We start from the raw sequence: 23,562 nt of genomic DNA on the forward strand, positions 1-23,562 counted from the left end.
GCGTGTAGCACTTCTCCCCTCTCTCTCTTCCTCCTGCTCCAACCATGTAAGACGTGCCTTGCTTCCCCTTCACCTTCCACCATGATTGTGAGTTCCCTGAGGCCTCCCCAGCCATGCTTCCTCTACAGCCTTCAGAACCATGAACCAATTAAATCTCTTTTCTTTATAAATTACCTGATCTGAGGTACTTCTTTATAGCAGTGTGAGAACAGACTAATACAGGAAACTTTTTAAAGGTTAGAAGATGAGATTAAGATAAAATAGAAACTAGACAGGCAGAATCAAAACCAGAAAAAAACATATTCCATTCTTTTTGAAGAAGGTGAACTCATGAAAAAGTTCTTCCAGACCATGCCTGGTGCACACGAGGACAGTAATGGCCATGTGCCCACTCTTGGTTCTGACTCTTAAATGGTAAAGTAGGAAGCACCTCTGGTTGAAGCTGCTATCAGGTGGTTTCCCATGAGCAGCTTCTCCGTGGAACACATTGTGATTTACTGTATGGTCTCATATCCTCAGCTGATTGGGTCCTTGTGGACAAAGATCCCAATTAGAACTGCGTTTGCATTTTCCGGTTCCTGGCAGTATGCCTTTCTAGTGGCCCAGCCTATATTTTCTCAATGAATATGAACAGCGTCTGTTTCCATGTGCTGCCATGACGAAATCCACAGAACGTTCCTGATGTTCTTTGTGTTTTCCAGAGGCCTTCTGAATGATGCTTTCCATAAAGGGGGCCCGGAGGGTGCCACTACCCGGCTCATGAGAGGAGAGATCACACTTTCCCAGGTGAGGGGACATCACCACACAGAGCCCTTTGGATGGACATTCTCTGCCTATGTGCCTATCTCCCCGAACTTAGGGCCCACCATAATAGCAAACACCCACCTTTTCTGTGAAGGTAAATGTTGTATTAATGGTATTAATGGGAATATTGCAGTCACCTTACCCATGCTAATATATTGTGGCAACCGGTGAATGAAAACTGTGATGAAACTATTGGGAAGAACATTATTGAATTATTGACTTTATTTAATCCATAAAAAAACCTCAGTAATATTGTTGGAAGGTAAGAAAGAGGGAAATGCTATATATTTTCTTCTCCTTCTTTCTTCTTTTTCTGAGACAGGGTCTTACTCTATTGCCTAGGCTGCAGTGGAGTAGCACAATCATGGCTCACTGCAGCCTTTACCTCCTGGGCTCAGATGATCCTCCCACCTCAGCCTCCCAAGTAGCTGGGACTACAGGCACACATCACCATGCCCAGCTCTGTTTTGTATTATTATTATTATTGCTAGAAATGGGATTTCACCATGTTACCCAGACTGGTCTTGAACTCCTGGTTTCAAACAATCCGCTCACCTTGGTGTTCCAAAATGCTAGGATTACAGGTATGAACCACCATGCCCGGCCTATATTTTCAATGAATATACAGAATTTAGAGTGAATTTCTAGTAATTGCTATGAAAATCCTGTGTTTCATTTAGACTCCTTTAGTGGTTTCTGATAGTCTGTGTGTAACTTCTAGGAAACCGGCATGGCTAGAGGGAAGAAGCCTGGAAGACTAAATTATATCATGCTAAAGTCTATTTACACTTGACTTGTCTTAAAAAAAAAAGTCTTATCTTGGGAATGAATGTCATCTTTTAACTTTTCATGTATATACATATACATGTATATACTATACAGACAGAAAAGTATATACTATACAGACAGAAAAGTACACATAGCGTATAGCTTGATGACTTTCCACACATTGAGTATACCGCTGTCACCAGCACCCAGATCAAGAAACAAAACATTCTCAGTGCTGTAGGCAACACATATCCCCGCTCTGGACACCATCCCTCCAAGAGTAGTACCTTTCTGACTTCTATCCCAACAGAACATTTTACCTGTTTTGGACTTTATGTAAATGGCATGGTGCAGATCAGCCCTTTTGTGTCTGTCATCTTTTGCTCAACATTGTATGAGTGAGACTCATAGTTGTTGCATGCTGCCATTGATCATTTTATTCTCATTGCTGCATGGCATTCCATCACTTTGATATACCCCAATCTATCCATTCTTCTATTGATGGGGGCCTGGGTAGTTTTCAGTTTGGGACTATTACAAATAGTGCTGCTATGATGATGTATAGATATCACAATCCATTCTGCTATTAGTGAGTGTATTAGTTTGCTAATACGATTGTATTTGTGTCTTATATAGCACCTTCAGCTGCTACCTACAGCAAACATGCCATAGACTGTGTGGCTTAAACAACAAACGTGTATAGCTCACAGTTCTGGAGGCTGGGAGGTCCAAGATGAAGGCACTGGCAGGTTCAGTGTCTGGTGAGGGCTCTGTTCTTGGTTTGCAGATGGCCACCTTCTTACTGTATCCTCACATGGTAGAAAGCAGAGAAAGAGGGGAAAAAAGCAAGTTCTTGGCTATCTTCTCCCTGTGTCCTCACATGGTCATCCCTCTGTGTGTGTCTATGTCCTCATCTCCTCTTCTTATGTGGGCACCAGTCATACTGGGTTAAGATTCATCGTAATGACTTCATTTTACCTTAAATACCTCTTTAAAGGCCTGGTTTCAAAATATAGTCACATCATGAGGCTCTGGGGGTTAGGACTTCAACACAGGAATTTTTAGATGACACAGTTTAGCCCATAACAGTGTACATTTGGGTAGTTTCCAGTTTGGGGCTTGCTATGGTCCAAGTGTTTGTGTCCCCCCCAAAATCCCTATGTTGAAATCCTAAAACCCAAGGTGATGTAATTAAGAGGTGGGGCCTTCAGGATGTAATTGGGTCATGAGGGTGGAACCCTCAGGAGTGAGATCGGTGCACTTTTAAAAGAGATCCCAGAGAGCTATCGAGCCCCTTCTGCCATGTGAAGACAGCAAGAAGGTGCCATCTGTGAAAGAGAAGGCAGGCCCTAACCAGACACCAAATCTGCTGGAGCCTTGATCTTGGACTTCCCAGCCTTCAGAACTGTGAGAAATAAATTTCTGCTGTTTATGAGCCACCCAGACTCTGGTCTTTTGTTATAGCAGCTGAGATGGGCTAAGAGTATAGCAGCTGAGATGGGCTCTTAGGGATAGCACTGCTATGACTGTGGGTGAATATAATACAGTCTATCCATTCGGTTGTTAGTGGGCGTTTGGGTGGTTTCTGGTTTGGGACTCCTAGGAAGAGTACAGCTATGAACATTTTTGGCCATGTCTCTTGGAGAATATATGTTGGCATTTCCAGTGGGTATGTGTCCAGGAATGGAATTGCTTGGTCACAGGGAATGCATATGTTTAGATATAGTAGATCCTGCCAGAGCTTTTCTGAATGGCTGTACAAATTGTCCCCTCACTTCACTTTGACAGTGGATACCACTCATGGAAGAAAACTGCAGGAAGTGCTCCGAGACCTCTGAAGTCAGCCTCCCCAAGAATTTCTCTGTAAATGAAATCTTTGGCAAGGCGATTTCAGCCAGAAAGATCAACCGCCCCATGCTCCAGGCAGCTCTCATGCTCAGGAAGAAAGGTAAGGATCTGATACTGGCCATTCTCAGACCTGACCACACAGAACCCTTGGGAGCATTAGGTCAGAATCCATAGAAGTGAGTTTTAAGATCACAGATCTTCTGAGCTATGATGGAAAGCCTCTTTAAACATGGCCCCAGAGCAAGTTTTATCCAATGGCAAAAGCAGCACCATTAGAATAGCTGGAAAAATGGCAGAATTTTATTTAATAAAGCAACTGATGCCCATGACTGCCTCGTGAGCATCATTCTCCCCTTCAATGGCACTTTAGTAATGACCCAAATGACACGATCTTTTGTTACAGTGATTAAAAAACAAGGCCTTTTTAGCAACTGTGATTTTCTCAGCCTCTGGGTATCAGAGTGCCCGAGCTGTGAGTTCGCTGACATGGGCTCAGATTATGTCACATAGTCTAAGACATGAGGTCAGGTTCATCCGTAGGCATTGACTTGGTGTGAGCACCTGACTCTTGTCATAGGCATACTTGAAACCATTCCACCCCCTTATCAGTAGACTTACCTGGTTGTGGCTGAGCCATCCTGTGTCTGCAATTCCTCCCTCCTATTGCGTCTTCTTTCCAGCATTGCCTAGTTCTCACCCTCGCTGGTTAGGCACATAAAGCCAGAGGATAATCCTATCTCTACGTACAGTTCTCTAGTTTTGAAATAGGAACCTAGTCCCTGATTGCCAAGGCAGGTATTCTGGAATTTAGTCAAGCAGAGTTTTCGGTAGCATGGACTAGAAAGAACGCTGGACCTTCGCCGTGTGGCTCTGGGCAGCTCCTAACTTGCCTGAGCTTGTTTGCTGATCTGTGAATCTGGGAGGGGAAGATCGGCCCTGTCCACCCCTGAGGTGGTAGAGATCAAACGAGCTGATGAATGTAAGAGTGCTGCTCCACTGTTGTCAAGGAGGAAGGAGGGTAGTGTCTCCATCTGGGCTTCTGAAGGCCTTGAATGAATGCAGCTCATGCTTGTGTCTGTGTCAGAGGTGTTCATGGGTCAAAATGATTATTTTCCAATTTGTCGGTTGAAAGCTGGGCATAAGAGATTGATAAAAGTGAGCACAACCTGCTTGGCCCATCATTGGGGTCCCCTGGGGGCATCTGGAGCATCTCAGGGCAAAGGTCTATAGCTGGTCCATCTACTGGTGGCTTTTTGCTCAGGATTCACAACTGCCATCCTCACCAACACCTGGCTGGATGACCGTGCTGAGAGAGATGGCCTGGCCCAACTGATGTGTGAGCTGAAGACGCACTTTGACTTCCTGATAGAGTCGTGTCAGGTGGGAATGGTCAAACCTGAACCTCAGATCTACAGGTTTCTACTGGACACCCTGAAGGCCAGCCCCAGTGAGGTACGGAGACACTTCCTTACAGTGGAGAAGGGTGTTCAGAGATATTGCAACCAGAGAAAAACTGAGGAGTGAGCAGGTGGGATACATCTCGGGCCTGGCAGGACAGCTCTGAGTCCACTTCTCCCAGACCATGGCTTCTCCTAAAAGACTGTTACCCATTCTTTGATCTAGAAAGTTCTCCCAGAGGTGGGCATTTGGCTCCACTGTATAGCTCTTACAGAACTTTGGTCAAAATAGGCATCAGTAAAAGCTGTTTTAGCCCAGTTGCCTCAGTTTACTTACAAAGAAATGGAGATCCTAGGAGACTTGCAAGGCCACAAGACTAGTAGTAGGTTCATCCCCACAAAGGGTGAGTGGGGATGGGCTCTGGTATAGCCACGGTCTGCCACCAGACACCCTGTGCCCTGAGCCTGTCTCCAGAGATCACCTATCCTAAAGCTCTCTTCTCTTTGGGTGTCCCTACTTTAATCTGCAAAAGGTGATTGGATGGAGATTAAGTTCTTTTCCCTCACATTTCCAACCCTCCACCTCCCCACAAGCTGATCAGAGCAAACCTTGGAGTCCTCGTCATGCTCCATCCTGGGACCTCCCCTTTCTCCTCCTGGACTTTGCTTCTGCTCTTCTCAGTGCCTGCAGTCAGCCTCAGAGCAGGGCTATGAATCTATGCCTGCACAGGAATATATCAGTCTTCCTATCGATGGCTTCCAGGTTGGATGAGCTGCTTGGAATTCTAGACTTCCCTTGTCCAAGATGGTAAATGCATGCATCCATGCTTTCTATGACTTCCAGGATTTTCCTCTCTTTTTATTGATTAACTAATTAATTTATTTTTTCCTAGAGACGGAGTCTTACTCTGTCACCTAGGCTGGAGTGCAGTGGTGCGATCATAGCTCACTGCAGCCGCAAACTCCTGAGCTCAAGTGATCCTCCTGCCTCAGCCTCCCAAGTGGCTGTGACCACAGGTTCATGCCACCATGCATGGCTAATTTTTTACTTTTTGTTGTAACGAGGGGTCTCACTATATTGTCTATGCTAGTCTTAAACTCCTGGTTTCAACCAATCCTTCCAGTCTCCTAAAGTGCTGGGATTACAGGTGTGAGCCACCAAGCCTAGCACTTTCTTACTACATACAAATTTTTGATTCATTAAAAATCTATCTGGGGGTAAGATGTAAAGTAAGGATCTACTTTATTCCCCTGAACAGTTAACCAGTCATACCAAGGCCATTAAACAATCTTCCTTACCAATTGGACATGACACTTTTCTTAGAAACTAAATTCTTATGTGTATTTGAGTCTATTTCATACGTATGTCTGTTTCTTTTCTAGTGCCAAATTTCTACCTTTTGTAACTTCATCAATTGTTTGACTCTAAGCCCTCACTACAGTTCTTTTCCAGACACATTTTTTGGTCTACTGATGCCTGTTCATTTTCCCAGATGAATTTTAATGTCACCTTGATAAGTGTGTATCCTCTCCTAATCCTCTTGCAATTTCAGAAGTGGCTGAAGCCAGTAGGTCTGTGTGGGGTCGTATGTACCTGTGTTTTCATGTGTATGTGATGTCATTAAATGCTTTCCATTTTTGCAGTAGATGGTTACAAAAGAAAAAGAGTTTTTAATCTCATCATAAAATAGCCCCTGTTTGCATTCTGGTGAGTTTCTTTCTGGGATTCTTCCATGCTGTTTTGGGCTTAGGTTGTCTTCTTGGATGACGTGGGGTCTAATCTGAAGCCAGCCCGTGACTTGGGAATGGTCACCATCCTGGTCCAGGACACTGACACAGCCCTGAGGGAACTGGAAAAAGTGACTGGAATCCAGGTAATTTGACTTCCGAGCGAGCCAAGCTTCCTGCAATTGTCTGTGGTTTCTGGACTCAGGAGAAAACCACGAGCAGAGAAACTGCTGTCCATGGAGTCCATGTATGACTCTCGGGTGCTGCTAGTTGGAAGTCCGTCACTCGCCGTGCAGTCAGCATGATGTCCCTAAGGAGCATCTTGTCTCTTTCTCTGCAGTCAGTGAACAGGGAGACAAGAATTTATACTAGTGCTAGTGCCAGGGCCAGATAACTGGCAGCAAGAGTGGGATGTTCAAGGCCATCCTGACTTCACTTTTGAGAGTAAGTGTGGAGAACGTTTACCCTAAGCTTCAGGGCCCCTACCTGGCATGCCCGAGTGTGCTGCTGGCACTCAGGTGCAGCCCTTTAGTTCCACCCAGCTCAGAACGAAGCCTCTTAAGAAAAGCCTGTCCCTCCCTGAGGTGGATGGGACAGCCGTCATGATGTCCCTGGGGTTGCCTGGGTATTAGCCTGCTCCTCCAGGTCTGAGGCACCTTTCTTTGTTTGGGTTGACCTAAAATCGCTGATCTCACCTAGTCCACAGCCTCCTGCAGAAGTACAGCACCCTCGTCCTGTGAGCACAGGGAGGAAGAGGCAGGAGAGAGCTGGCACTCAGCTGAGCCTGCCACACGTCCAAGGATGCACAGCCATTGCCTCAAAGGAAACTGAGTTAGTTTGCTCAGGCTGCCATAACAAAGTACTACAGACTGTGTGGCTTCAACAATAGACACGTATTCGCTCACTGTTCTGGAGGCTGGAAGTCCAAGATCAAGGTGCCAGCAGGGTTGGTTTCTCCTGAGGCCTCTCTCCTTGGTTTGCAGATGACCGCCTTCTCCCTGTGTCCTCACTTTGTTTTTCCCTGTGTCTTTCTGCTTCCGAACTTCCTCTGTTTATGAGGATACCAGTCTGATTGCACTAGGGCCCACCCTGATGACCTCCTTTAACCTTAGTTACTTCTGTAAAGGCCTCATCTCCAAATACAGTCGCATTCTAAAGTATTGGGGGCTAAGGCTGGGTGCAGTGGCTCACTCCTGTAATCACAGCACTTTGGGAGGCCGAGGTGGGCGGATCAGTTGATGTCCGGAGTTCGAGACCAACCTGGCCAACATGGCTACACCCCGTCTCTACTAAAAATATAAAAATTTAGCCAAGCATAGTGGTGGGCACCTGTAATCCCAGCTACTCTGGAGTCTGAGGCACAAGAATAGCTTGAACCCAGGAGGTGGAGGTTGCAATGATTCAAGATTGTGCCACTGCACTCCGACCTGGATAACAAGAGCGAGACTCTGTCTCCAAAAACAAACAAACAAAAAAGTATTGGGCACTAAGACTTTAACATGTGAATTTTGAGAGTGATACAGTTCAGCCCATGATAAGATTGATTTTTTTGTCTTTAATGAATAAATTAAAATGTACACCCAATGACTCCATAACCTTAAAGTATCTTGCCCAAGCTTTGTTCATTTCTCCTTCTATAAACCTACAAGTCTCAGGCAACAGAGAAGAAAGCGCATCAGACTTGGGGTCAGGGAACCCATGTGCCTGTGTCACTTGCTAGGTCTATCCCTTCAGCATACCTGAGCCACAGATACCTGTCTTGTGAAACTGGGAAAGTAAATCATATCTCACTTCTCTTTGTCTCAGGGTAGGAGGAAGAGGAAGATAGAAGGAAAAATGAACATCATCCCCCTTCTATTTTTTTCATTGTGGAAAAATACATATAATATAAAATTTACCACGTGTGTGTGTGTGTGTGTGTGTGTGTGTGTGTGTGTGTGGACAGTTCAGTGATGTTAAGAATATGCACATTGTTGTGCAGTCATCACCACCATTCACCTCCAGAACTTTTTCATCTTCCCCACATGAAACTCTGCACCATCAAACACGAACTCTCCATTCCCCCTGCCCCGGCCCCTGGCACCTGCCATCCTGCTTTTTTCCTCTGTGAATTGGATTCCTGTAGGGACCTAATGTAAGTAGAATCACAATATTTGTCTTTTTGTAACCAGCTTACTTCATTTAGCATAATGTCTCCAAGGTTGACCCATGTCCTGGCATGGGTCTGAATTTCCTTTTTAGGATAGAATACTAACTACTCCACTGTATTGATAGACCACATTGGGTTTATCCCCTCAGCTATTCAAGGACGCCTGACTTGCTTTTGCTTCTTGGCTATTGAGAATAGCGCTGCTATGAACGTGGGTGTGCATGTCTCTCTTTGAGGCCCTGTTTTCAATGCTTCTGGGTGTATACCTAGGATTGGAATTGCTGGATCATATGGAAATTCTATTTTTCTTTTATTTATTATTATCATTTCTTTTTTCAGATGGAGTCTTGCTCTGTTGGCCAGGCTGGAGTGTAGTGGCACAATATTGGCTCACTGCAACCTCCGCCTCCCGGGATCAAGTGATTTCTGGCTAATTTTTGTATTTTTAATAGACACAGGGTTTCCCCATGTTGGTCAGGCTGGTCTTGAACTCCTGACCTCATGTGATCCACCCGCCTCAGCCTCCCAAAGCATGAAGATTACAGGCGTGAGCCACTGTGCCTGGCCAAAATTCTATTTTTGAATTTTTGAGGAAATGCTGTGCTGTTTTTCACAGCAGCTATACCCTTTTATATCCCCACAGAAAAATCACCCCTTTTTAAACAGGGGAGACTATGTCTCTCTCTCAGAGGAAGGCAGTGGGCATCAGTCATGAACAGGCTTTGTAAATTGCACAAACATACAAGAGGATCATTAAAGTAGGAATCCCCCACTTTTCCCACCCCCAAAAGCAGAGGCATCCCCTGGTGTGTGATCTAGCTAACTGAGGACACATGGCAGGAGGGGCCCTAAGGGGCACCAGCCCTGCTCACGGGCCTTGGCTCCCCCTGACTATGGACTCATGACCATCAGGGGACACCAGGATGCCCTCCCCCATCACGCTGAGTACCTCCCTGCCCCCAGGTCTTCTCCAGATGCCACAGAGGTGGGGAGACTCATCTCCTGTGTCCCCCTCTGCAGACACCCAGGCAGAGTCTCCTATGGTTATAGAGAAGGTAGGTTTCTTAGCTTATGTCCCCATTTTAGAGGTAACAAAACCGAGTCACTGAGGAGAATGAATTTTTTCTTGGGTTATACCTTTAGGACTAAAAGTGACCATTCCAGCAATAGGATTGACAGCGTGTCTGGCAGCAGAGTTCACATGTAAGGTGATATTCACACACGTGTGCTCAGTAGCAGGCTCCTTGTTATTTCTGCCTCAGGGAAACTGATTCCAGTAAGGTACAAAAGCTACCATAAGGACTGCTTGTTCAGGAATTTCCTATTTACTGAGACGGGTTAGTCTAAGCCCTCAAGGACTCCTGAGAACAGGCCTGGGACCTGCTGGTGGAAGGCTATTAGGGGCTAGACTGTGTCCCCCAAAATTAATACAGTGAAGTCCTAACCGCTAATACCTCAGGATGTGACTGGGTCTGAAAAAAGGGCATTCAAGGAGGTAATGAAGTTAAAATGAGGTCACAAGGCTGAGCCCTAATCTCATCTGACTGGTCTCTTTAGAAATAGCAGAGATTAAGGACAGGAGCTGTGGCTCACTCCTGCATTCCCAGCACTTGAGGCCAGGAGTTCAAGGCCAACCTGGGCGTCATAGTAAGATCCTGTCTTTAAAAATAAATAAATAAATAACTGGCCATAGTGGTGCACACCTATAGTTCCAGATACTTAGGAGGCTGAGGTGGGAGGATCTCTTGAGCCAAGCAGGTCAAGGCTGCAGTGAGCTGTGATCACATCAGTGCATGCCAGCCTGGATGACAGAGCAGAGACTCCCAAAAAAGGGATAAGAGGCAGAGATTAGGACACACACAGAGAGGTGCCAGGAGCATGAGGACACAAGGGAAAGTCCATGTGAAGACACAAGGAGAAGACGGCTGTCTGCCAGCCAAGGAGAGAGGCCTCAGGAGAAACCAGCCCCGCCAGCACCTTGATCTTGGACTTCCAGCCTCCAGAACTGTGAGGAAATAAATATTTGTTCTTGAAACCGCATACACTGGTATTTAGTCATGGCAGCCGGAGCAAACTAATACAAAGGCCCAGAAAGTTTGATTTTGGCCAACTTGAAGGAGAGACCTTTCGACAGAGGGGAGCGGTCATGGAGTGACTGCTCTGTGAGCTTTGCATGGTGTCCCACATGAGCCTGGGCGACCATCTGAGGAGCTGCCACAGAAGCAAATAATATTAATTAAAGTCCAAACTCTCTGGCTTAGAGCAAGTGATTTTTGCTTCTTGCTTATATGAAGTTCAGTGGGCAGTGGCCAGGGGCTTTGCCTCACACAGTCATTTGGGGATCAGGGTAATGGAGGATGCACTGTCTTCTACGTGTGGTTTTCGAGGTCACACTGGACACCTGGCCGGAAGATGGGGAGTTAGGAATGTAGAGAATTGTGTGGGGGTTTTAATGTGCCAGGCTGTACTCTTCCATCTGCGTCCATTGGCCAGAACTCAGTCCTGGGGCTCCACTTAACCCGAAGGCAGGAGGGATAATGGAGTCTGGCTGTGCTGGCAGGAGAGGGAGATGGGCTGGTCAGTCGCCAGCTGGGCTCAGGATGGAGCGGCAAAGGTGATCTCTGAGGCCTCCCCTGGCACCAGTACTCGGGAGAGCCTCTCATGGAAGGAGGCTGCGGCAGTCTCTCTCACTGTACCTTTCCTGCTTACAGCTTCTCAATACCCCGGCCCCTCTGCCGACCTGTTGCAATCCAAGTGATGTGAGCCATGGGTACGTGACAATAAAGGTGAGTCAGTTTTGTCTTTCAGTCAGCTGAGTGCTGTCCCACCAGGTCACCTAAAGCAACCAGCAGAGACACCCAGGAGACTGAGCTGGGAAGATCACCGGAACCTAAGCCTGGGAGGTGGAGGTTGCAGTGAGCCATGATCACACCACTGTATTCCAGCCTGGGTGATGGAGTGAGACCCTGTCTCAAGAAAAAAAAAAAAGAAAAAGTGACCAGCAGTGACATTTGTTAAATATCGAGGGTGGTTGAACATCCGCTATTTATAAGGAGATGATATTTCCTGCAAATCTCATTCCTCAGATATCAACGAAAGACAGACCCTGCCTTAGATTCTGTAAAGCAGTGTGACTGATGTGGCCAAACCCCCGCAGAACAGCAGGCTAGGGGGCTTGGGCAGCCTGGGGGGCTAAAGCACACACACAGCTGGCCTATGTTGGGGGAGAACATGTTTTCATTCAACAGGCATTTATCAAGCACTTCCTTTGTGTCAGGCACAGGCCGGATACAAGGGGTGCAGTGATGATCAAGACAGACCTGTCCTCAAGGAGCCCACATTGAGGGCAAAGAGAGGGAAAGGGTCATTAAAATGTTCTTTTTGTTTTAAAGGGTTATTGAAAGGCCAAGGCCACACACAGAGGGTCCTGGCTTATGACCTGACTGGGAGATCTAACTTGGCACAGAGCAGGGGTTTAGTATATCCTCATGGATTCACTTTGGGATTTTTCCTCATTTGTCATTGGCCTCATTTAAATGTGAAAGGACCTAAATCTGTGGGTCCAACTCATCAGCAAAAAAGGCCAGACAGCTACTGTGCAGCCAGGTAGACCCAGCTGGAATCTACGTTTTGCCATTTAACTGAGATTGCAGCCTTGGACAAACGTCTTATCCCTCTGAGCATCAGTATCCACACCTTTATAATGAAATGACAATATCTCTCCATGCTGTTTCTGTGAACATTAAATGAAATGTTATATGCAGACCACAGGGCATAGTATCCAACAGCCATGTGCTCCATAAACTGCAGCTGACAAACAGGAGAGCTGGAGGCTATGGCTGTGCTGGCCTTGGAGACCTTGGGGACCTTTGCTGTCCTGGAGGAGAACCTCAGAGAGAAATTCTGAGATGAATGGAGGATCTTCCGTGGCCCCAGGGATTTTACATTCACAGCCTCGGTGGTTTGGTTACAGCAAGGATGAGGTGTCTGCTCAGCATGGGATCTGTGCTCAGAATGGGTTCTGCAAGGGTGGAGGCAGCCACCATAAACGTAAAGTGGGCATCCAAGCATGAGTGGGTTTGCATAGTAAGAAAAGGCTTTTCTGGTACTTAAAGCTACTGCTCAGCATCACTGACGTCCCTTCTATAATTCTGGGTTCTCCTGAAGGGGTGAATGTTTAATCAGGGCCTTCAGGTCTCATCTCTCTGGTGCTAAAAAGGAGTGAGGGGCTTTTCGCCCAGAGTTGGGGGCTGGGTTGTAACCGTGGACAGGGTTATTCTTGTAATTCCCTTCGGGTTTGCATATCCAGCCAGTTTCAAGAGATTATTTGACCTTGAAGGAGTGTGATCAGAATCACTTTACCCCGCCTTGTCTTTCCCCCACCCCATATTTAAGAGCAGGCAGTGAATTTCTGGGGAGTCCCAGCTGCGCCAGGCTCTCAGGGGGCTGGTACATTGATAGCCACTGAATCCTAAACTGGGTTGATAATAGATGTTTTTGTGTTCTGGCTTTATGGACATTTTTCTTAACACAGAAAAAAAATGAGATGAGAAAGGACATGTGTTTGCTGGGCTCCTCGGCTGAGTCAGTATGAAGCTGTGAGCCTCAGTATCCACAGCTTCCTAATGAGATGATAAAGCTCAAGAGTGAGCTGTTTAGCTGGGATCTGTGCTAGAACACAGGCGAACTAGGATCGTTTGATCCTAGAACGTGAAACATTTCTCAGTGTAAGGTAGATCAAATTTAAAGTCAACTTTTGCCAAGTGCTGAAGGAAAGACTATGGAACCAACTCTGATAAACACTCTAGTTTGTGAGAGGGACTGCCAGATGCCCACCTAATGTTTTCTTGGGCAAAATAGCTTGTTGGGAATTATGAATGAAACGTCGTGTGGGGCCAGGTGTGATGGCTCATACCTGTAATCCCAGCACTTTGGAAGGCCAGGGCAGGAGGATCACTTAATGCCAGGAGTTTGAGACCAGCCTGGGCAACATAGTGAGACCCCCCCATCTCTACAAAAAAATGTAAAAATTAGCTGGGGTGGTGGTGCGCATCTGTGGTCTCAGCTACTTGGGAGACTGAGGTGGGAGGATCGCTAGAGCCCAGGAGTTTGAGGCTGCAGTGAGCTATGATCATGCCCCTGCCCTCCAGCCTGGGCCACAAAGTGAGACCATGTCCCTGCACTGTCCAAAAAAGAAACTTCCAGTGTAGGGCACAGCTTGGAGTCATCTGAGATACAGCCAAGTGAAATTGTTCCCCGTGAATTTCTACAATGTGGCTCTGATTGTTCTCCTGCGTTTCCTTTAGGATAGTGGAGATATGTAATTGGGGTAAGAACAGGGCACTTTGATTATTTGGTTCATTTGGCTGGCTCCCACCATACTAGTCAGGGCTGGTTAGTGGCTGTTACAAACACCCTGTCCCTTTCAGTGGCTTCACACCAAGTGTGTTTCTGGCCTACAGCACAGTGCAGTGCGGTGGGCTCTGTCCATGCAGCCATTCAAACCACCAGGCTCCTTCTCTCTGCTGCCTCCACCTTCCTCAAGGCCCATGTCATTCAGGCGAAGGGAGAGAGGCCACGCACAGGAGGTTCCTGTGAGCCCTGGATGCAGCACCTTCTGGATCAAACCTCCTGGATGCAGGGTGTTTGTTACAGCCACTAACCAGCCTTGACTATTATGGTGGGATCCAGCCAAATGAACCAAATAATCAAAGTGCCCTGTTCTTACCCCAATTACATATCTCCACTATCCTAAAGGAAATGCAGGAGAACAATCAGAGTCACATTTCCTCTGGGAGACACTGGCCGGAGCTCAGTTGTATGGCCACAGCGACTGTAGGAGGGGGAGGTGCTCTGCAAGATGCTACCATGTGCCTGAAAGAAGAGGGAACACAGACCTTTTCAAGCCCTCGCAGTCTCTGCCACACCCATAGCCCCCAAAAAGACTGTGGGTGTGGCAAAGCTTGAACAGATTTCATATTTAAGAAGTAAACAGCTCTTAATGAAACACTCATGGTATTGAGATAGCCAGGTGGGAGAGGGTCCCCAGAGAAACTCCAAACAGCCTGCGCACTGGGGTGGAGCCTCAGGAAGTTCTTGCCCTTTGCAGCAGGGAGGAGCCTGGCCCCTCCTCTTCCTGTGTGGAAACTGGGATTCCAACAGTGAGGCGGGAAGTGCTCTGGCAGGGAACTCTGGCTTTGCAGAGTCCCTGTTCCCCCTTTTTCACCTTTTCACCCAATAAAACCCTGCTGTTGACTCACGCTTCAAATTGTCTGCAAGCCTATATTTTCATGACCGTGGGACAAGGACCCCGTCTTTAGCTGAACTAAGGAAAAGTCTTGCAATGGTATTCTGCACATGACCATGAATATTATGCTCTGCACAATATCAGCCCCCTGTTTAATATACTGAAAACGCATCACAACAGCACTAGAAATTCTGAGAGTATGGGGGCTTGTAGAGAGGAAAGGGAAGTGTGTTGTTTTGTTTTCCAACATCATAATCTTTGCAGAGTTCTTAGGTTGTAGTGAGAGCCACCTGTTTTTATTGAGTAGGTTGACCAGGGCCTCTTCTCAGCCATTTTCATCTAACACTGGGGTCCTTCACTGAGAAATCTGGGTCATACGCGATCCAGCAATGGACTGAAATGGCCCTGGCATTCTGTAGACGCTGTGGGGCCTGGGTCCACTGGGCCTGGTGCTTCGTCACTGCCCGCTCCTCTTTCCCTTCCACAGCCTGGGGTCCGTCTGCATTTTGTGGAGCTGGGCTCCGGCCCTGCTGTGTGCCTCTGCCATGGATTTCCCGAGAGCTGGTATTCTTGGAGGTACCAGGTGAGGAAAGCTGGGGGAAGGTGCAGCCGGTCAGGGTGAGGTGGAGGGGGTCTAGATGGTGTGGCCTGATGTGGACTGTCGTGAGGAAGCTGAAACCTTACAGTGGAGCATTGTCTCCAAAGTGTGACCAGGTCAGGGCAGGAGGGTGACTCCAGACCTCAGGGCTGTGCTAGGCCACGAGGCACCTTTGCAGATTAGAAAAGGGCAGACTTCTTTAAGACATTCCATGCCCCCTGCTGGCAACTCTCTGTAATGAGTATAGAAAGCTGCAAGAGCTTTGCCAGGAAAGATGCTCTCTTAGATGTGGCATTTCTCCGGTGCACAAGCCCCGCCACCACCCACAGTAGCCCTGTATAAATGGGCTCATTGCAGCCCCGTGGCAAATATACTAGGTAGTGCCTTGTGGCTCTTTCGTTTGAGCCATTTACAGGAAGAAGGGGATGGAGGGAAGCAAAGAGGGAGTATCCGCCTAGAACTAATGGGACTGTGCTGGAGTGTGCCTGTTTGTTTTCTAGATCCCTGCTCTGGCCCAGGCAGGTTACCGGGTCATAGCTATGGACATGAAAGGCTATGGAGAGTCGTCTGCTCCTCCTGGTGGGTGCGCTGTCTTGCAGCTGTCTTGTGCTGGTCTTGCCTTCTACCTGCCTGAGCGCTCCACGCCTCAGTGCTTTCCCTGGTCCCAGATCAGAGTAGCCTTCCCCTTAAGGGAGTCTGACTTCACCTCTTTCCTCGCCTACAGTGCCCTGTGTCTCTGCACTTTGGGCCTCAGATGCCCCTGCCCCCACACTCTGAATGAATACAGCAGCCCCAAAGACCCACGCTCCAAGGGATCTCCCACTGATCATGGAAGATGGCGGACATAGAATGTACCATCCATCTCCAGAACATTCTTCATCTTGCAAAACTGAAAGGCTATATTCAGTCCTCAGTTCTTCCTCTTCCCAGCCCCTGGCAACCCCTTTCTACTTTTTGTCTCTATGAATCTAACTCCTCTAAAGACCTCATATAAGTGGAATCATACAGTATTTCTGCTCTTGTGCCTGGCTTCTTTCACTTAGCGTAATGTCCTGAAGTTTCCTCCATGTTACAGATGGCACCACAATTTCCTTTCTTTTTTTTTTTTTTTTTTTTTGAGACGGAGTCTCACTCTGTCACCCAGGCCGGAGTACAATGGCGTGATCTTGGCTCACTGCAACCTCTGCCTCCCAGGTTCAAGTGATTCTCCTGCCTCAGCCTCCCAAGTAGCTGGGATAACACATGTGTGCCACCACACCCAGCTAATTTTTGGATTTTTAGTAGAGACCTACTTTGCTGGGTACATTTATCTTTCAGTTCTTGTAACTTTTCATGAATTAGTTCTTTGATATTTTTTTCTCTTGGATTTTCTCTATTTTTGTTCTTTTTCTTTTTGCTTTCTGGAATTGCTATTGTTAAAATACTGTTATTGTTAAAATTGCTATTATTTAAAAATCATACTACCCATTGATTTGGGTACTCATATGACCCAAAGCAATCTACAGATGCAATGCAATTCCTGTCAAAATCTCAATGGCATTTTTTACAAAGATAGAGACAGCAATTCTACAGTTCTTATGGACCCACGAAAGACCGCAAATAGACAAAGCAACCTTTAGAAAGAATAAAAAAGCTGGAGGCATTTGAAGCACACTTCCTGATTTCAAACTATATTACAAGTCTATAGTATGATACAAACAGTGCGATACAAACATAAAGACAGACGTAGTTCAGTGGAACAGAATAGAAAGCCCAGCAGTCGATCCACATATATGTGGTCAACTGATCTTTGATAAGGGTACCAAGAATACACAGTGGAGAAAGGACACTCTCTTCAAACGAATGGTGGTGGGGAAACATGAAAAAGAATGAAATTGGACCTTTATCTTACACCACACACAAAAGTCAACTCAAAATGGATGAAAGGCTTAGATGTATGACCTGAAACTGTACAGCTTCTAGAAGAAAACACAGGGGGAAAGCTTGACATTGGTCTTGGCAGTGATTTCACGGAGGGATATGACATCAAAAGCACAGGCAACAAAAGCAAAAATAAACACTAAGGCTTTAGTAAGTTTTTGTGGGTTTTTTGTTGTTGTTGTTGTTGTTGTTTGGTTTTTGGTTTTCTTTGCAAAACGGCCCTTTTGATGTGTTGATATATTTTAAGTAATGTGAATTAAATATGTTTCTTTTATTTTTAATTGCAGAAATAGAAGAATATTGCATGGAAGTGTTATGTAAGGTAAGAAGGATCTTGGGTAACATCTTCCCCATCCTGCTTTTTTTTGTTGCTATAAACCCAAAGCTGGGGTATCCATTCAGATTTTAGGGAAGCATCATTTCACAGCCTCTGGGTATAAATTCCTACTGAAAGTAGAACAGTATTTCTGATTGAGAGCCAATATGTATGCAGCATTGACTGTGTGCCAGGTCTTCCTTCAAGCAATTGACAGAAGAGAAAACTGAGTCAGGGGAAGTTAAAGGTAGTTGCCTGAGGTCAACAGCCAGTAGAGCCATTTTGGAAGCCTGCAGTACTGCATTCGATTGCCTCACCATCTAGAGCATTGAAAAAAGTCACTTTATTCTGGTAAACACGTTGTTGGCCAGACCTAGGCCAGACCTCTGCAGACTGGTGACCAGCATGGAGTTCCTGCTCTAAGACGGGTGTAAGCACCATCCTGTAGAGGGGCCCCTCACTTCAGTACTGGCAGGGAGGCCAAGGCCAAGGTGAGGAGAGACTGGGTCCCAAACCTCCATGCAGCTCAGGAGCAAAAGCAAAGGCTGGGGGAGCCCAGGGGAGGAAATAGTCCCCAGGTTGGCTGGGGAACTAGTAATGCTTCTGGTGACATGGGGATTGCAAAAGCCTCCATCTCTGAGTCACAGCCCTGGGGGGGGCTCCTCCCCCTCATGTGTATCCCCCAGCTTCATGTGCTGGCTTTGGCATCTCAGAAGCAATCATGAGTAAAAGTTCCGTTTCCAGGCAGGGCTGCTCCTCCTTCCTCAGTTTCCCAGTCTTTGCCTCTTGCACTCTGCTGCTCCTGATCCCAAGTGTCTCCCCCAAAGTCCTACCAAGGTCTCACCAGTGACCCCAGGAGCCCCTATCCTGCTGTTGTCCTCTAACCTGGACCTTGCTTATTTCCATCAAAATCCATTCTTGAGACAGGCACATTGGGTCACTTAGGAGAACTAGTCTCTTGAAGAAAGTCCTTTTACCAAAAACAAACAAGATGGTGCTCCCATCCTCCTGTTCCAACTTTGAAAAATCATGAGTACATCCACAGCTAGGTATTTACCCAAGAAAATCGATGATATATGTCCACAAAAAAAACCCCAGATACAAATGTTCACAGCAGCATTATTCCCAACAGCCAGAAATGGAGACAACCCACATGTCCATCAGCTGATGAATGGATAAATAAAATGTGGCCTATCCCTACAGTGGGACACTCTTCAGTTGGGTACAGAGGAATGACGTGCTGGTGCAAGCTTCAGCAGGAATGAACCCTCAAAAGATGATGCTCAGCAAAAGAAGCCAGTTTCTGTGTCAGGACCATGGGTAGTGGGGGCAGGAATGTGTTGTCCCCGAGATGGAACAAGCCTCTCACTGCTCCCTGCAGCAGCACGGGCGCAAGCTCTACAGGGCAGCTGTCTTCCATCACCCTCCAGGGAAGAGCCCAGGCTTGCTGTCTTACAGTGGTGATGGGATAGTTAGGGATATGTATTGGTGTACACTGAATAATTCACTGTGCATGTTTGGAGTCAGCTTGGTTCCTGAGAGGATGCTAGGAAGGAAGGGAAGGGTGATGTCATGAAGGCTGCTGAATGATGGATGGCTGCACTACTCAGCCTGGCTGCTGTAACAAAGTGTCACAGACCAGGCAGCTTCAAAAATAGATGTTTGTTTTCTCACAGTTTTGGAGGCTGGAAGTCCAAAATCAAGGTGTCAGCAGGGTTGGTTCTCCTGAGGCCTCTCCTGGACTTGTAGATGCTGCCTTCTTCCTGTGTCTTCATATGCTCGTCCCTTCGTGGGTGTCTGTGTCCTAATCTCCTCCTCTTCTCTTTTCATTTCTTTCTTTCTTTTTTTTTTTTTTTTAAATATGAGACAGGGTCTCCCTGTATTTCCCAGGCTGGTCTCCAACTTCTGGGCTCAAGGGATCCTCCTGCCTCGGCCTTCCAAAGTGCTAGGATTATAGGTGTGAGCCACTGCGCCCAGCCTAATCTCTTCCTCTTCTTCTTTTTTTTTTTGAGACAGAGTCTTGATCTATCACCCAGGTTAGAGTATGGTGGCACGATCTTGGCTCACTGCACCCTCCTCCTCCTGGGTTCAAGCGATTCTTCTGCCTCAGCCTCCTGAGGAGCTGGGATTACAGGCGCCTGCCACCGTGCCTGGCTAATTTTTGGGTGTTTGTTTGTTTGTTTGTTTGTTTTTTGAGATGGAGTATCACTCTGTCGCCAGGCTGGTGCGATCTCGGCTCACTGCAACCTCCGCCTCCCAGGTTCAAGTGATTCTCCTGCCTCAGCGTCCCGAGTATCTGGGACTATAGGCATGCACCACCATGCCCAGCTAATTTTTGTATTTTTAGTAGAGGTGAGGTTTCACCATGTTGGCCAGGATGGTCTCGATCTCTTGACCTTGTGATCCGCCCACCTCGGCCTCCCGAAGTGCTGGGATTACAGCCTTGAGCCACTGTGCCCGGCCTAATCTCCTCTTCTTATAAGGACTCCAGACACGTTGGATTAGGGCCCACCCATATAATCTCATTTTACCTTAATCACCCCTTTAAAGGCTGTATCTTCAAAAACAATCCCATTCTGAGGCCCTGGGGCTTAGGACTTCAACACAGCAGTTTTGGGGAGGACACAGTTCAGCCCATCATAAAGGCTGAGGCAGGCGGGTGCGGTTGCTGATTTTGCCTATGTGTGTCTTCTTTCTTAGGAGATGGTAGCCTTCCTGGATAAATTGGTAAGTCATTATTTTGAACTGATATCTTTGGAGAATTCCTTTGGGACCTGGGTATTTAAAGAAAAGGCGTCAGCCTCAAGCAGAGGTGCACGGGCAGGGAGGGCACATTTGGGGGCAGTCGAGGGCAGAGTGGACATGGGCAGAGAAAATCACAGAAACAGATGGCAAAGAGCAAGGAGGAGATTAGCTTGTTTCTTTGTCCTTTAATGAAGGGCAGGTTCCAGGGAATGGGACCAGGGAGGACAGCCTTGAGTATCAGGTAGAGAAGTTGGGAAAATACCCCATAGGCTAATATTTCCCATCTCTTTAAACTTTCATCCCTTCTGAAACTCCTAGAACCGACTGCTTGCATTTGACATTGTCGGGAATGTCAAACTCAATGATACCGAATGAAAGCAAATCAGCAGTAGTGAGCTGAGAATGTGCTTTTGCTGAGTACACTTCCCACTCCCAAGACTGCATGGTATACCAGCCTCCCCTTCCCCAAGTGAGGTCAGCGGGGCGGAATGGACGGAGGGGTCAGGCTCAGCCAGGACAGCAGCAGTGGAGGACAGGGAAGGACTGTGGAGCTGTGGGACTTAGGGCCTCTTAATTGGATGTGGGAGTCAGAGAGGATCTAGGACGCTGACCTCTGGTTCACCAGCGGGGCGCTGTGCCTGACACGGCAGGGAAGAGACTGTGAGGATATCATTCATGGTCCCTGCCCTCTGCGGATTCTCAGTTTCCTGGGATTAGGTTTGGAACTCTTGTGTGTGATGGGGACAGGGAACAGGGCATGGCCCAGAGTGGCCATCCAGTCCTGACTCTGTACAGTCTTCTGTGTAGAAGGGTGCCCCTTATTGTTAAGAGAGTGACTCTGTGGTTGCTGCCGGCGGAGTCAGCGTGGAGGGAGGTGTGGATAGGCTCTGCTAGCTAGGTTTTGCTCTGTGACGAAAGCACCTGACACATTTCTGAGAATGTGTCTCCCTTGTTAAGCGACACGTGGCTACAGCTGCTCCATGAAGAGGCGTTGACGTTGTCATTGTCAGTACCTGCAGCAGAAAAAGAGAGATTAAAGATGCTTTGGGACTTTTAATGGTTGTTTAAGGGAGGAGAGCTTCCAAAAAAAGTAGGGTTTTGGGGGGTAGAAGCATAATCATTTGATAAAAGATGTACTTGGAACATGAAGAGGTAAGTTATAGTTCTTTTAAGATAGAAGAGAGGAAAAAGGAGAAAAGAACGAAGGAAAATTTGATTTGAGAGAAGGTGGAGAGGGAGAAGGAACCCATGGCCTGTGGCCTCGGTCTCCTAAGCAGATGTAAAAGGCTGGCTATTTGTATTGAGGGTCTGTGGCTGGTGGAGAGAGGAGAGGTTTGAAGGGTGGGCATTTGGAGAGCTGCTGTGGGTCGGGGGAGGAGGCCCTGGTGTCAAGGGGCTGGCTGAGGGCTGAACCTCTCAGCACCCCATTCCAGAAACCTCCTCACATTCGCCTCCCTTCTTTTTCCTTCTCTAGGGCCTCTCTCAAGCAGTGTTCATTGGCCATGACTGGGGAGGTGTGCTGGTGTGGTACATGGCTCTCTTCTACCCCGAGAGAGTGAGGTAATTGGGCCTCGGGCAATAAGGATTTGGGGGAGGCTGGACTTGGGCTCCTGTGAGAATTGTTCCTCAGATCTTTAACCCCAGAAAACTTCTCAAAAACAAGTAGGTAATCTGGGAAGGTAATGTCTTCACTCTTTAGTGTCTGGTGACACATTGAAAAGAGGGCCTAGCCAGGCGTGGTGGCTCATGCCTGTAATCCCAGCACTTTGGGAAGCTGAGGTGGGTGGATCACCTGAGGTCAGGAGTTCGAGACCAACCTGGTCAACATGGTGAAACCCCGTCTCTACTAAAAATACAAAAAGTAGCCGGTCATGGTGGTGGGTGCCTGTAATCCCAGCTACTCTGGAGGCTGAGACAGGAGAATCGCTTGAACCCGGGAGGTGGAGGTTGCAGTGAGCCGAGATCGTGCCATTGCACTCCAGCCTGGGCGACGAGTGAAACTCCGTTTCAAAAAAAAAAAGGGGGCCTAATGAGCTAATGTGTTAGGAAGCAGCACCTGTTCCACTTACAGGCCATGGGACAGATAATTCAGGGCCCGAGTGGCCAGTGGGAATGCAGGAGGATAATAGCTGAGCTTGAGGGGTGCAACAGGTGTGCCTTCAGTCCCGGACTGAGAATCAGTAAGTGTGGCCTTCAATCTGCCCTGATCGGCTGTGTGACACGTCACTGCGCTTCTTAGGCTTGGGCTTTCTCAACCACAGAGTGGTAATGGTAACTCCTGCCTGACTCTACAACCAGAAAATGCTGTGTAAATGTCCAGTGAGCCCAGCATGTCATGGTCCCCACCATTTCATTCATAATCATTCTTAGACCAGCATTTCATGGCTTGAGTGACAGCTATCAGATGGCAGGTTTTGGGCCCAGAGACTGTAGTCTCTTTGGCCGTTTGAGCTGGTGAGCTGCAGTTAAACCTGACTTCCCATTTCAGCCTCTGATCTTAGCAAGTTAAAGAAACATCATCCTCAGCTGCCATCTGAATTTCCCTAACTAACCCAGTTATTTTGTATTTGGCTAAGTTTCTGAGATTGGAACTACCAGGAAACTTTGTTCTGCTTCTCTCCTGGCTCAAATGATAGGATTATATCAAAGAATAAAAAGAATCAAATGTTTCCTAAAATATTGTTAAAGTTTTCATGTTGTTGTTATGTTCATCTGTCCAACTTTTTAAATGTTTTTAAAAAATTTCTTGTGGGTACATGGCATATTCTAGCTTCTCCCTCTCTCTTTCTCTGTCCCCTCTCTCATTCAAAGTGGAAATAAGAGCTTGATTCTTAAGAATTGGGTTCACTAAAAAGTTACCCTATGGACTGCACGACATACTGGTTAAAGTGAACAAAAGGAAAGATAGCAATGAGCTGTGTTTGCCCCTCAAATTCACCCCCTTTTCTATTCCTTTTTTTTTGTTTTTTGTTTTTTTGAGACAGAGTCTCACTCTGTTGCCCAGGCTGGAGTGTAGCTGCAAGCTCTGCCTCCTGGGTTCAA

General features: G+C 47.1%; 1 protein-coding gene across 7 annotated transcripts in view; it reads left to right on the forward strand.

The window, feature by feature from the left end:
• The window catches only part of EPHX2 (epoxide hydrolase 2), a 57,352-nt gene that overhangs the window by 12,516 nt on the left and 21,274 nt on the right, over positions 1-23,562 (forward strand). For 2 of the 7 annotated variants that reach the window (XM_005562914.5, XM_045398066.3), the window contains exons 2-11: positions 702-786; positions 3,361-3,520; positions 4,682-4,872; positions 6,569-6,691; positions 11,406-11,480; positions 15,429-15,524; positions 16,040-16,118; positions 17,747-17,781; positions 20,476-20,502; positions 21,995-22,080. In XM_005562914.5, the coding sequence (XP_005562971.3) occupies positions 702-786; positions 3,361-3,520; positions 4,682-4,872; positions 6,569-6,691; positions 11,406-11,480; positions 15,429-15,524; positions 16,040-16,118; positions 17,747-17,781; positions 20,476-20,502; positions 21,995-22,080 (957 nt within the window). Of the gene's footprint in view, positions 1-701; positions 899-3,360; positions 3,521-4,681; positions 4,873-6,568; positions 6,692-7,244; positions 8,591-11,405; positions 11,481-15,428; positions 15,525-16,039; positions 16,119-17,746; positions 17,782-20,475; positions 20,503-21,994; positions 22,081-23,562 lie in introns of those variants that run through there. The other 5 variants (XM_074000557.1, XR_012417166.1, XM_045398067.3 and 2 more) reach the window with 5 other exon arrangements.

This window comes from Macaca fascicularis, chromosome 8 (assembly GCF_037993035.2).
Source record: "Macaca fascicularis isolate 582-1 chromosome 8, T2T-MFA8v1.1".
NCBI classification, from domain to species: Eukaryota; Metazoa; Chordata; class Mammalia; order Primates; family Cercopithecidae; genus Macaca; species Macaca fascicularis.